Genomic DNA, 12,949 nt, shown 5'->3' with positions numbered 1-12,949 from the left:
TCCTTAACTTAAAATGCTTGGGTCTAGGGGCTGGGAAGCTGGCTCAGTGGTAGAGCACTTGCCTTGCATGCATGAGGCCTTGGGTTCGATTCCTCAGCACCACATAAGCAGAAAAAAAAAAAAAGCTGGAAGTGGCACTGTGGCTCAAGTAGTAGAGCGCTAGCCTTGAGCTGAAGAGCTGAGGGACGGTGCCCAGGCCCAGAGTTCTATGCCTACAACTGGACCCCCCCCAAAAAAAAAAAACAAAAAACAAAAAAGCTTGGGTCTAGAAAATTAGGTCTGCTTGGGGGAAAAAAATGGCCTCTTCTCTTTATTCTCACTCTGTGTACACATAGCCCCTTCCCTAGAAGTCCTGGCCCAGTACCCCTAGCAACTGGCACACCTAGGGGCAGTAGGAGGTCCCCCAGGCTGAGGTTGCTTCTTCTTCCTCTGAGATCACATCCACATCCACTATGGCCACACCAACTCCTGCCCTCTCCCTGTATATTCGGTCTCCATGACTACTTCCCCCTTCCTACTCTCTAGACAGATCAATCTCTTCTCTCCCTCTCTTCTTCCTCTGCCTGGCCTCCATCTCGAGAGCAGCAGTTTGCTCTCTCCTAACCCTGACCACCCTCCCTCATCTACCCAGACACCACAGCTACACAGTTCCCTTCTACAAAGAGGCAAGCCATCATTCCCCTGCTGTGGAGCCAGTGTGGCAGCTTGCTGCTCCTTCTCACTGAGCCTCTGCCAAGGGCCCAGCAGCCCCTAGCATTGCCTCCACAGTCAAGTTTCCCTTACGAAATGCTTTCTACCCGTTTCCCAGAGATCTCTACTGATTACACTTCTGGTGCCAACACCAGAGCAGCCCTCTAATTAATCCTGTTTGTTCAAAACCAAGAATATGAAACAACACAACTAAGAGGCCCAGCCTGAGGACCTGACAGGGGACTGCCCAAGTTCGCAGAATCAACTGCTGTTGGATGCATAATCACTAATTGTGCACCTACTGTATCCGGTCTTATTGGAATGCCCAGATTAAACAACAGACAACAATGATCAACACAGTTCCCTCTCACTCGATGTGACCATTTAGTAAGTGTTCCACTGGGTAATTAGGTATGGTTTGTGCCGGACAGACAAAATTTCAGAGACAGACCACAAGCCAGCACATTAGTAGGCACAAAATTCAGTCCTCTGTATGGCACTGTGGTAGACTAGACAGAGGCATGGGTGGCACTTGGCAGAGGACTTCAAGAAAGGCTCTCTGGCAAGGTGACTGTGTTAAGAGAGACTTCTTTTTTCAGTGGGTCAGGTGGCTTCCTAGCCATGTCCTGGGCACCCTCACCTGGTAGGCCCGGATCAGGGACTGCACAGCCAGGTGGTCCTCCACCAGCTTGCTGGTTTTGGTGCGGCTTGAGGCTGCAGACCTGCTCTCAGGGACGACAGTCAGGAGCTGCTGGTGAGCAGGGCGTGCAGATGCTTCCTTACTGGCTTGCCGGAAGAAGCTGTCCCAGGCCTGAGCAGGGCAAAAGGAAGAAGCAGCTAGGTCAGGGCCTAGGAAGAGTCAGGAGTGGTCTAGGCTGGAGTACCGAGGAGCATCTGGTACTCCTTGGAGCTCATGGTTCTTAGGTCTGTTTAGAGGGCCCCTTCTCTAGCAGCTCAGGCCCCTGTCCCACAGTGCAGCTGTCCTCAGGACTCAGTATGGTGGGGAGGAAGGTATAAGTTGTGGCTCAAGTACTTCAGCTGTGATAGGAGCTTCGACCTCACACATGGTGGGCTATGGGAGGCCTCTGTTCAGGGCAATGTGGCAGGTGGAGCCTCCACATGTTCAAGGCATGTATCTTTTGAGCTAGCAATTTATCCGTATGTGTATGTATATATGTGGGCCTGATATACATACAAAAAATGGTTGCCAGGCGCCGGTGGCTCACGCCTGTAATCCTAGCTACTCAGGAGGCTGAGATCAGAGAATCGCAGTTCAAAGACAGCCCGGGCAGGAAAGACCGTGAGACTCCTATCTCCAATAAACCACTAGAAAACCGGAAGTGGCTCTGTAGCTCAAGTGGTAGAGCGCTCTCCTTGAGCTGAAGAGCTGAGGGACAGCGCCCAGGCCCAGAGTTCAAGCCCCACGACCGACAAAAAAAAAAAAAAAAAAAAAAAAAAGGTCCTTGCAGAGCTGGGATATTTATAAAAATGACAATGCAAGCACAACTTTCAATAGGCTTTTCAATAGGCAAGTGGCAAAACGAATGTACAGTGATCTCTCACCTATCACAGGAGTTATGTTCCAGAGACCTCAGGATGGGTGAAAATCTGCAGTGTAGCAGCATTAGATAGTTGTCCCTTGCTACATTGTGCTTCACTTATGCTACTTCTCAGATTTTTATCATGGGGGGTCTCTGGAATGTAGCTCCTGTGATAGGTTAGGGATCACTATTTACATATTTTCTTTTAAAACCTGTGGTATAGTGAAGCTGCAATAAGTGAATTGTGATACAACGAGGGACGACTATATGTTTAGAATCTGGAAGATTCTACAATTGTAAAAAAAAAAAAAAAAAATCCAAGCACCAGTGGCTCATGCCTATATCCCTAGCTACTCAGGAGGCTGAGATCTGAGGATGAAGGTTCAAAGTCAGATAGGGCAGAAGTATGTGAGACTCTTTTTTTTTTTTTTTTTTTGGGTCCGGTCGTGGGGCCTGAACTCTGGGCCTGGGCGCTGTCCTTCAGCTCTTCAGCTCAAGGTTAGCGCTCTACCACTTGAGCTACAGTGCCACTTCCGGCTTTTTTCTTTTTGCTTATGTGGTGCTGAGGAATCGAACCCAGGGCCTCAGGCATGCAAGGCAAGTGCTCTACCACTGAGCCACCTTCCCAGCCCCGTATGTGAGACTCTTATCTCCAATGAACCACCAGAAAACCAGAAGCCGTGCTGTGGCTCAGAGTCGTAGAGCCCTATCCTTGAGAGAAAGAGCTGAGGGATGGCACCCAGGCCCAGAGTTAGAAGCCCTACAACTGACAAGAAAAATAAATAAATAAACAAATAAATAAGAAGGTATATTCATGACCATGGATATGGAATATCATCAAGATATGTTGTAAAGAAAAAGTCAGTGATATGCAGCTAGCTACTCTGTGCAGAAGCAAATTCAGATGTGAATATACAGATACATCTGTGTGTTTTCCAGGGAAAGAAGTGGCTAGTGTGGGGCTTAGAGGTAAGAGTGCTCACTTGTCTAGCATATATGAAGCCCTGGGTTCTATCCCAGCACCACACAAACAAAAACAAAACAAAAGTACCTCCCTCCTTTGCTCACTCCCATTTAGAATCTGTGAGAATCAGTTCAAACACACACACACACACACACACACACACACACACACACACACACACACACGGAAAGCAATCTGGCAAAACCCATCAAATGATACACACAGCTACTCTTGGATCAGACTCTTTCACTGGGAAATTTTCCTAGCTAGCTGTGCATGTGAGAGATGATGAAGCCACAGAGTATGCAAGACTGGATGTGGACCAATGATCTGTCAACGGGGATAGAATGGCACAATGTTGCAATGGAATAGTATGCAGGTAGAAAAATAACAATGAGGTTCTTTACATACTTACATGGAAAAATCTGGGAGACAGACTGCTAAGTGGAAAAAAAAGCAAGGGACAAAACAGGATTGTTCACGTATTACTATAAGCTTACTTAAAAATCTCAGAAGGAAAAAGAAGAAACAGAGTAACTCAAGGGGGAGAGGGGAGAATGGCAGGTGGGAACTGAAAGTTCAGGAGTGGGTTGGAAGTCTTTTGACTTTTCCAAAGTTTTGGGTTCAGTCCATGTGCCTGTTTACTTTCTCTGAGGAGAAGAGTGTTCCAGAAAAAGAGAGGCATCAACTTCTCCCCCAATCAACTTTTTCCAACCACTAAAAGGAACTTAATCAGATCATGAATCTATAATTTTTTTTTGTCTTGACTCCTACAAAGACCAATAAGAGTCAGGGCGGGTTTCCACTGCCTGAGCAGGGCACCCTCAGGGCCACTTGGGCGGCAGCACCTTTCACAGCTGATTTCTCAGCAGGAAGGCCTGATGCCTTCCAGCCCCATGTGAGAACAGACCTGAGCCTCTTCCCTCCTCATTGCCCACCGCAGTGCCCCAGGTGTTCCCTCTCATGCAGCAGGAAGGGTGGCGTGCCCACCTGGTGAATGCTTGTGCAGCGGGGAGGGTGGGATGCCCACCTGGTGAACGCTCCGCGGGTTTTCCAGCCAGGCGAAGTACATCTCCTCCACGTAACTGGAGTCGCCTCCACCTCTGCCTCCTGGGAAGGTGGCAGGGGGCCCAGAGGACCAGTTGCGCAGGCCGGGCCCTGGGATACCCCTCGCAGACAGAAGTCTCACTGCCTGTACCCCAAGCCGGGATGGCAGCAGTCTTAGCTGACTCATTCTGTCACAGGCAATGAGAGAGGCATAAATCACAGGACCTGGACAGGAGTTCCAACAGGCATGTGTTCACTCATCACCACCTGGCATTCCCTCTGGATGAAGGGGCCTGGATGAGGCCATGGTGATAAGACAGAGGTCAGAGGTGACAATCTCCCCAGCATCCTGAGTTCACTGCCAGGTCAGGAAACCCCACAGTAGACACAGTCTTGCTGGCCCCCTCCCCCAGACCATGCTCTCTCCTTTCTGGTCCTGAGCCTGAAGAGACCTGCTGCCAGACCCTGCCTGGAGGGACGGGGGGGGGGGGGGGGGACTAACTCAGGCTCTGGGTCTCATTCTGTAGGTCCCAGGGCTGTGCAAATGGTCCTCCCAAGAAGGGGAACCTGTAACTTGGGTGAGGGTGCTCCAAGCACTGACATGCTGTGTGTGGTGAGAAAGAGGTAACAAAGATACAGGGGAGAGGAAGAGCAGTGGTGCATTATCTCAAGAGGCCCAGGACATGAGTGGGTCTCCAAGCATTGTGACCAAACCTGACCAGTGGCCACTCTGACTGAAAGGCCCCAAGTGCCTTTCCCCAAGCCCCAGCCAGGAGGAAAGTGACGCAGGCCTAACAACTTGCTTGGTTTAGAGGTGTGCTGGAGGGCAGAAGCCAAAGCAGCCCTGTGCCCACTTGGCTCTTCACTGGAGCGACCCCAAGCTCACACTCCAGACAAATACCACCCAGGTCAGGCCAGGGTAACCAGAACTGGGAGCTCCCCTTCCCCCGCATGACACACACCCACCGTCCCAGGGGCTTCACCTCCCTAACATGGCACCTGCCATCCCAGGAGCTTTCAATGGTGGAGATCTCCTCCACTCCACAGAGGACAGGAGTGGTAAAACTCTCCCCTGACCCTAGAGGACCCCCAAGTCTTGCTATCTGATCAGCCGGGTGTTGACAGGGCCCACTGAGGCCCCTGCTGCCCCAGGTTCCAACCTCCAAGTGTTTCCCCAGCCTCATCCTGAGACTAAGCAGCAGCCCTCCTCTGCTCAGCCCAGTTCTTACTGACTACTGGCCATTCAGGAATGTGTGGATGGAGCTGAGCCCTCCCCCCAGCTCCAGCCACAGGAGCCATGAAATGGAGGAAGATTCCCCCACCGGCATGATTCAGTGACCCAGAAAATGTGCTTTCTGGGCATCTGCCTAGACTAGGACTTGATCAATGCCCTGGAGCAGACTCTATCAACAGGTGGAGCAACTCCCCCACAGATGGGCAACACCGCATCCCTGTCATTAGCTCAAACAAGCCACCAGGACCCCACTGGCTGCACTTTCTGCAAGGGACCAAGCCCCACCCCACCACAGGGCTTGATCACAGAGGACAGGAGTTCTTCACAAGACTGGGGAAAGCCCCTCCCCCCAGCCTACTGCCTCACTCCTTTTCTCCCCCCACCCACTGCCTCTCCCTGGCAAACTCACCTGAGCTACAGGAATAGGAGGAGGGATCTTCAATCAAGAACAAGCAGGCTCCTCAAGCCTGAAGAAAGGAAAATTAAAAACTCAAAACAACAGTCACTCCAGGGAGGGAGGGGGGTGAGCAGGGCTCTGAGCTCCAAATGCCCTCTCACCTTACCCCCACCCCACCCCCATGGCACATGCCCAGTCCCTACACTCTGGGCTGCATGTCCAGCCCACCTCTGCCCTGCAGCAGCAGCTGCTTAAGGACTAGACAAACTCGAGGGTCACAACCCCAGCTATGCCTGGCAATCTAGAGCTGCACAGGATCTCTTGGCCCCAACCACCAGGAGCTTCCTTGTCTCCATTCTACACAAGCACAAGAAGCTGATGCTGAACCACCTGAGAGAAGAGAAAGAGCATGTGCTCAAGCAGCCTGACACTGGAGCCGACACCGTGCTCAACTTTATAGACAGGGAAAAAAGGCAGGAGAGGCTAAGCTAGCAATTGAGGGACTCTGTATGGGTCCAGGGCTCGGGCCTTCCTCAATGCAGATGTCAGCCCACTGGCAGTAGATGATCCCTCCAGCAGCCCCATCCCCACAGGGGACGAATTCAGGGCAAACTGGGACAAAACCTGGCTGTACCCTAGGTGGGAACACTGTTTTGCAAGCTGAATAGTCTGGGCAAGGGGCCTCCACCCAGCCAGACGGGTGGGGACTTAACCATGGGGAGTGGGAGGGGGGTCCCATATGGGCTCAGTATTTACAGCCAGAACCCACTAGCTTGCCTTGCTAAGGTGCTGTCCAAAGCAGCAGCAAGGAGTCGATATGAAATAGATAAATAAATAAGATACTTTGTGCAAGCCTGGACAGCTCTTGTGGGGGATGTCCTCCCTGGGGACAACGCCAGAGTGATATCGCCAACCCAGAACTATACATTCTTGCCACTAGGCCTCCGAACACACTGGACCCTGTGTTTGACCTGTTCCCCAACCATCCCTGGTGCAGGTTAGTTAAGCGAGGTGCAGGAGTGGAAGGAGGAGAGAGGAAGAGCCCACCCCAGAACCTCAGAGTCAGGCAGCCCAAGCCTGGACTTGCGCTGGCCCTGGTCCCCGCACGCTGAGGACTGGGTCGTGTTTGCTCCGTTGTGTAGTTTGGGGCACTGGAGAGCAGCAGGGCTGGGAGGGGTTGTGCGAATGTCCTTGGCAGAGTAGGAAAAGTACAAAGGCGGCTAGGCCGTTTCCAGGCGCTGCGGGATGGGTGTCAGAGCTGCGCCAGGCAGCTCGGACCCGTGGGGGGGATGGGGCGGGGGGGGGGGCGGGCCCGGGCTCACTGCGGCCTGCGGGGAGCCAAGTTCCCTGTCCCCCATCCTGCCACTTCTGTGCGGAGGGACCGCGGTTGGCGCCGTCTCCGTGGGTCTCGCCCTCGATGCGGGGGGCCTCGAAGCTGTCGGGCGAGGGCCCGGGCCGGACCCCTGCGTGCGCGGCGCAGGGCGCGGGGCGGCAGCAGCCCACCCAGGCCGTGGGAGCCCGGGGAAGCGGTCGGCGGCCTTGCTACAGGTTGGGGACCCTTGGTGACTGCTGAATCTCTGGTCGGCGCGTCACGCCGGAATAAAACGCGCCAAAAGGGTTGAGGAGGGGTCTCTGAGGGCGGCCGCGGCCACGCAGGCGGAGCCAGGCCTCGTCTCCTCCCCCTCCCCCCCCCCCGCCCCAGCCCTCCCCTCCCCTCCCTCCCTCCCTCCCCTCCGCAAGGCCCGGCTCCGGGCGGCGCACGGGGCTCCCCAGGACCTCCGGTGGGCAGCGGAGGAGACGGCCCTACCGCAGGCGAGGACGCGGCAGCGCCGTGGGGGGCGGGGGGGGGGACAGGCCGCCGCGCTCACCGGGCGGGAGGGGTCGGCTTGGCGGCGCCGTCTGGAGGACGCAGGTCAGGGGGTGCTCAGGGGGCGCGCACCGCGCCGGCCCGGCCAAGAACCCGGGTCACGTGACGCGCGTCCCCGCGAGCGCGCGCCCGGGATCGGCGCGCGGTGACGTGTGGAGGACGCCCCGCCCCGCTGCGCGCTGTCCGCGGTGCTGACCGTGTGCAGCCCGCCCGAGGGCACTGGCCCCGGGAGCGCGGACCCTGATCCCGCGCCCGCCGCGGGGCTGCACCGCCCGCACCTGTACGGTCCTGGGTTCAAAAGTCATGCAGTGGTGACTCGCGGGGGAGACGGCTTCCGATCCTCGGCCGGTGAAAAGGGAAATGTTATTTTTAAAGTTCCCTTTCCCGGGGCGGGTGGAAAAGATGGGATGACGCCGGGCCGTACGCGTCACCAAGTCCCATGCCCTTTACCCACGCGCTCTCCGCTCTCCAGGGTGGTGTGGGGCATCTTCTAGCTATTATTGGTTATTGATTGATTGATTTTTCTTTTCTTTTTTCCTTTCTTTCTTTTTTCCTTTCTTTCTTTTTTCCTTTCTTTCCTTTTGTGCTGATCCTGGGGCTCGAATTCAGGACCTGGGCTCTGCCACTTGAGCCACAGTGCCACTTTCGGATTTTTTTTTTTGGTAGTTAATTGGAGATAATAGTCTCTCCGACTTTTTTGCCCGGGCTAGCTTTGAATCTGAATCCTAAGATATCAGCCTCCTGAGTAGCTAGGATAACAGGCATGAGCTACCTATGCCCAACTTGTCTCATTATTGTTTTCATCTGCATTTTTAAATGTTGCCCTAAACACCAAACTTTATTGATAAAATACATGTCTTAGATTAACACGTGTAAACAATACAAAATTATAGCTTATTTATTATTATAATTATGATTATACATAGACAAAGGTGATTATGACCACCTGTTTAAGTAATGAATACTAATACTTCAGTCTAGGTAGCAAGATGAAATTGACAACAGTTTTCTTTCTACAAGCTCTAATACTCATTTGACATCCTTAAAATGATCCAGTCTCAATAGAACATCTATCACTGTTGAGCATCTGTGAAATTCGTTGTTCCAAAATGGCAGCTTAAAGGATCTCTTTGCCATATAAGCACATTGAAAACCAAAACTTTATAAAATATACTGTTCCTATGTGCAAACTAAAAAAAAATCACATAAATGTCATTTGGGACAGATCACAAATTAGAGTTTGGCTAGTACTTTCAGGACTTTGACTTTCACCATTGTGAAAGTCAAATTGAAATTGACTTTCATTGTGATTTGCTAATGCTTTTATTTTCTTAACACATACTCCAGATTCTTTAAATAAAAAAAAATAGTGAGGTTCTGCTGAATTTTTTCCTGGATGATGGAAGCCCTTCACTTTTTATGTTGTCATTTATATTTTCAAAAAGAGTAAGGATATTAAGCAGAATCTCTCTATCCCATTCTTTATTAAAGAGTGAAATCAATTCTGATGGCACTTTACAACTGACTAGCTCTCTTGTCATGGCTGGATTTTCAGTGAAATTTATAATTAACTTCATAATTTGTATCTTGGTGAAGTGATTTCCCAGGAATAACAAAGCAAAAAAGTCTGTTCCTTCAGGGTGCTAAAAAGGGCCTTGGCCTTAGCCTCTAGGCCACCTCCACTCAGATTCTACGTGGGCCTCCTTCTTTACACCTGGACTGCTCTTGAGAAAAATATGGAACACTTTATGAATTTGCGTGTCATCCTTGCACAGGGGCCATGCTAATCTTCTCTGTATAGTTCCAATTTTAGTATATGTGCTGCTGAAACGAGCACTCATCTGCACTTTTATGATGCCCAATGGTTTGTATCCCATATTGTCTGTTAGTTTGTAGTTTTTTTTAATTAGTTTTCTTTTGTAGGCAGGAATTCCTGGGATAGGAACTCACTATGTCTGTGGTGTAAGGCACCATCAACCCTGTCCTGAGTTGTTGCCACAGTCTCCTAACTGCCCCTTCTGCCTCCACAGTTTCACTCCTGAATTCTAACCTAAACACAGCAGCCAGAATTTTACTCATAAAACAACAATCCAAACCAAGTGTCCCATGGCTCACACCTGTAATCCTAGCTACTCAGGAGGCTGAGATCTGAGAATTGCAGTTTGAGAAAACTTGGCAAGAAAGTCTATGAGACTCTTCTTGCATTAACCACCAAAAAAAAAGTTGGTAGTAGGGCTGGGAAGGTGGCTCAGTGGTAGAGCGCTTGCCTTGCATGCATGAGGCCCTGGGTTCGATTCCTCAGCACCACATAAGCAGGAAAAAAAAGCCAGAAGTGGAGCTGTGGCTCAAGTGGTAGAGCATTAGCCTTGAGCTGAAGAGCTGAGGGACAGTGCCCAGGCCCAGAGTTCAGGCCCATGACCGGACCCAAAAAAAAAAAAAAAAGTTGGAAGTAGGGTTGTGGCCCAGGCCCTTAGTTCAAGCTTTAGGACCAGCACAATAGCAATAATAATTCAAATCATGTCACTCACTCCTCTGCTCAAAAACCCTCAGTGGCTTCCCATTTCACTCAGACTAAAAGCTCAAATCCTTACATCTACTTCCAAGGCTCATTTCCTCCACATGAATATCTCAGGTATACTAACATACTAAATGAAAAGAAAATGTTTTTTAAAACCCTTAGCAAACCAAAAGAAATTTACTATGTAAGTCTGCATATGCCTACAAAACTGAAATACAAATTTTGGAAGACTACACTAATATGTTTGGTAGTGAATGGGATCAGTAATGTGGATATAAAGTAATTAATCAAAGACAGAAGAACATAATTAACTCTCCCCTCAGTAACTGAGGTCCTCAAAAGTTGGTTATTTGTAGATATTTGAGGTTTCATATGGCCATGGACTCTGTTTCATTTATTATTGTCACATGTTAGCACAAGCTTAGCTGAAAGTATTGTTTAGCAGATAGGTGTTGGATGGATGAATAAATGGACACTTGAGTCTTGAAGGATGAACTGGTGGGACTAGGGGTGCAGTTCAATGGGAGAGGGGTGCTTAGCAATCTCTAGCACCAAAAATAAAGGCTTGTATGTTACAGAGTTTATTGGGAATTCTTTGATTATAAGCACTCCAAATGACTTGGCTTGCTTAAGCCAAATGAGAGTTGACATAAGTGAGGCATAGAAGTAAATTTCCACAGTCAGAGGAAAGCTGCAGTTGACTCAGGGAGCAGGGTTGAGCCAGGGAGGAACTGCCTCTTCAAGGCTCTTATGACACTCAAATTAAAATTCCAGAAACAGAGGCTAAGTGACTAGCTTGGCCAGATCATCAAGTTTCCCATCTGGAACCACAAAGGGATAGAAAAGTAGATGGTCCATGGGGCATGAGTACTATAAGAAATTAGATCACGATGCTCAAGAGAATAACCAGCTTGTCTCCCAAAGGCCTCCAACAGGAGCAAGCAGCACAGACACAGGCTGAGTCCTATGAAGGTCTGGGTGAAAGGGAAGTACCAGGATGTGGCTGGTGTGGAAGCACATGCTGAGGGGCTGGACTGTGCATACCACTGTTATACTTTGTATCTGAAAGTACCTCAGAAGCACATTTGTTGCAAGGGAATGTTACACAGCTGTGAGAAGGAACAAGATTGTGTCATTTGCAGGGAAATGATGGAACTAGAACAAACTATGTTAAGTGAGGTAAGCCAAGATCAGAGAGACAACTGGTGCATGTTTTCTCTCATATGCAGAAAATACACTGGGAGATAAATTATACAGGACTGTAGGTATTCACATCCAGTGAGACTAAAGGAGGATACTCTTAGAAGAGGAACGCAAAAGCTCAATGCCTATGTGCATCTGACTATATAAAATAATGGAAATGAGGTTTTTGTGTGTTTTTTCTTTTTTGCTGCTTTTATTTTCTTTTTGTTCTGTTTGTTCATTTATCTTTGGAAGTGTAAGGGGAGGCACAAAAATGGAGCAACAAATGATGAACAAATGCATCAGTGGTACTCATTTGACACTGTTGAAAATGAAATATACAACTTGTGGATGGAGAGTGAGGGGTGACATTGTCCAAAAGGAAATTTACTCTTTATCTGACTTGTGTAACTGTAGCCCCTCTGTATATCATCTTTTTTTTTTTCTTTTTATTCTTCCTTTTTTTTTTTGTCGGTCATGGGGCCTGAACTCTGGGCCTGGGCGCTGTCCCTGAGCAATTCAGCTCAAGGCTAGTGCTCTACCACTTGAGCCACAGCGCCACTTCTGGCTTTTTGCTTATGTGGTGCTGAGGAATCGAACCCAGGGCCTCATGCATGCAAGGCAAGCACTCTACCAGTGAGCCACATTCCCAGCCCATGTATATCACCTTTATAATATTTTTTTAACTTGAAAAAGTACTTCTGTTATCCAGGCACCAGTGGCCCATGCCTATAACCCTAACTACTCAGGAAGCTGAGATCTAAGGATTGAGGTTCGAAGCCAGCCTGGGGGAAAAGTCCATGAGACTCTTACTTCCAATTAACTACCAGAAAACAGAAAGTGGCTCAGTGGCTCAAAGTGGTAGAGTGCTATCCTTGAGTGAAAAAGCTTAGGGACAGCACCCCGGCCCTGAGTTCAAGCTCCATGAACAACAACAACAAAAGCTTGTGTTAAAGGCTTGGTTCCAGTGTAACAGTGTTCAAAGGTGGGACTTGGGGGGCTCCGACCTCGTCAATGGCTTGGTCTGTTGATAGATTCATAACTGATGTGCTACTGAAAGATGGTGGGCCCAGGTGGAAGAAGTATCTCTCTCAAAGGGAGAGTCCTTGACAAGCATACTTTGTGCCTTTTCTCTCAGTCACCCTGCTTCCTGGATGTCATGATGTAACACAGCTTTGTGTATGCACATGCTGCCATGATATTATGACTCACCCCAGGCCCAGAAACAGCAAAGCCATGGAACCATGGGCTGAAATCATGGAAGGTTGGACCCCATTTCTCTGAAACCATTTCTTCATTTAAGTTTATTTTCTGAGGTATTTGTCACTGAGAGACGCAAAATTGCCTAATATGACCATGTTAAGAAGTTTGTATTTGTTGGGATTCAGAAAACAAAACCCCAAAGTGAAGGCCTTTAGAAATGTTTCTTTCTGATCTAGGGGCTATGGCCTATCCTATCTTCTCAGCCACATCTTCCTCCAAGGCCAGCCACAGAAACTATAATTCCTC

At 49.6% G+C, this 12,949-nt stretch overlaps 1 protein-coding gene and 1 non-coding gene across 2 annotated transcripts in view; both read right to left on the bottom strand.

Moving 5' to 3' along the window:
- Ogdhl (oxoglutarate dehydrogenase L) overlaps positions 1–7,839 on the bottom strand; it is a 28,683-nt gene extending 20,844 nt beyond the window's left edge. The window contains exons 1-4 of the mRNA XM_070020901.1: positions 7,742–7,839; positions 5,886–5,943; positions 4,226–4,430; positions 1,331–1,501 (exon numbers count right to left, since the gene is read on the bottom strand). Of these exons, the coding sequence (XP_069877002.1) occupies positions 1,331–1,501; positions 4,226–4,429 (375 nt within the window). The 5' untranslated portion in view covers position 4,430; positions 5,886–5,943; positions 7,742–7,839. The remainder of the gene's footprint in view (positions 1–1,330; positions 1,502–4,225; positions 4,431–5,885; positions 5,944–7,741) is intronic.
- A 1,631-nt stretch (positions 7,840–9,470) lies between these two features.
- Positions 9,471–9,577, bottom strand: LOC138826214 (U6 spliceosomal RNA). Its single transcript, XR_011371576.1, has one exon. It is a non-coding gene; the product is annotated as a U6 spliceosomal RNA (small nuclear RNA).
- Between the last annotated feature and the right edge of the window lie 3,372 nt (positions 9,578–12,949).

Source organism: Dipodomys merriami, unplaced genomic scaffold (assembly GCF_024711535.1).
Source record: "Dipodomys merriami isolate MVZ:Mamm:240054 unplaced genomic scaffold, mDipMer1.0.p SCAF_14, whole genome shotgun sequence".
Taxonomy (NCBI): Eukaryota; Metazoa; Chordata; class Mammalia; order Rodentia; family Heteromyidae; genus Dipodomys; species Dipodomys merriami.
The sequence above is the reverse complement of the archived record's forward strand: the minus strand, read 5'-3'. Positions and strand labels throughout refer to the sequence as shown.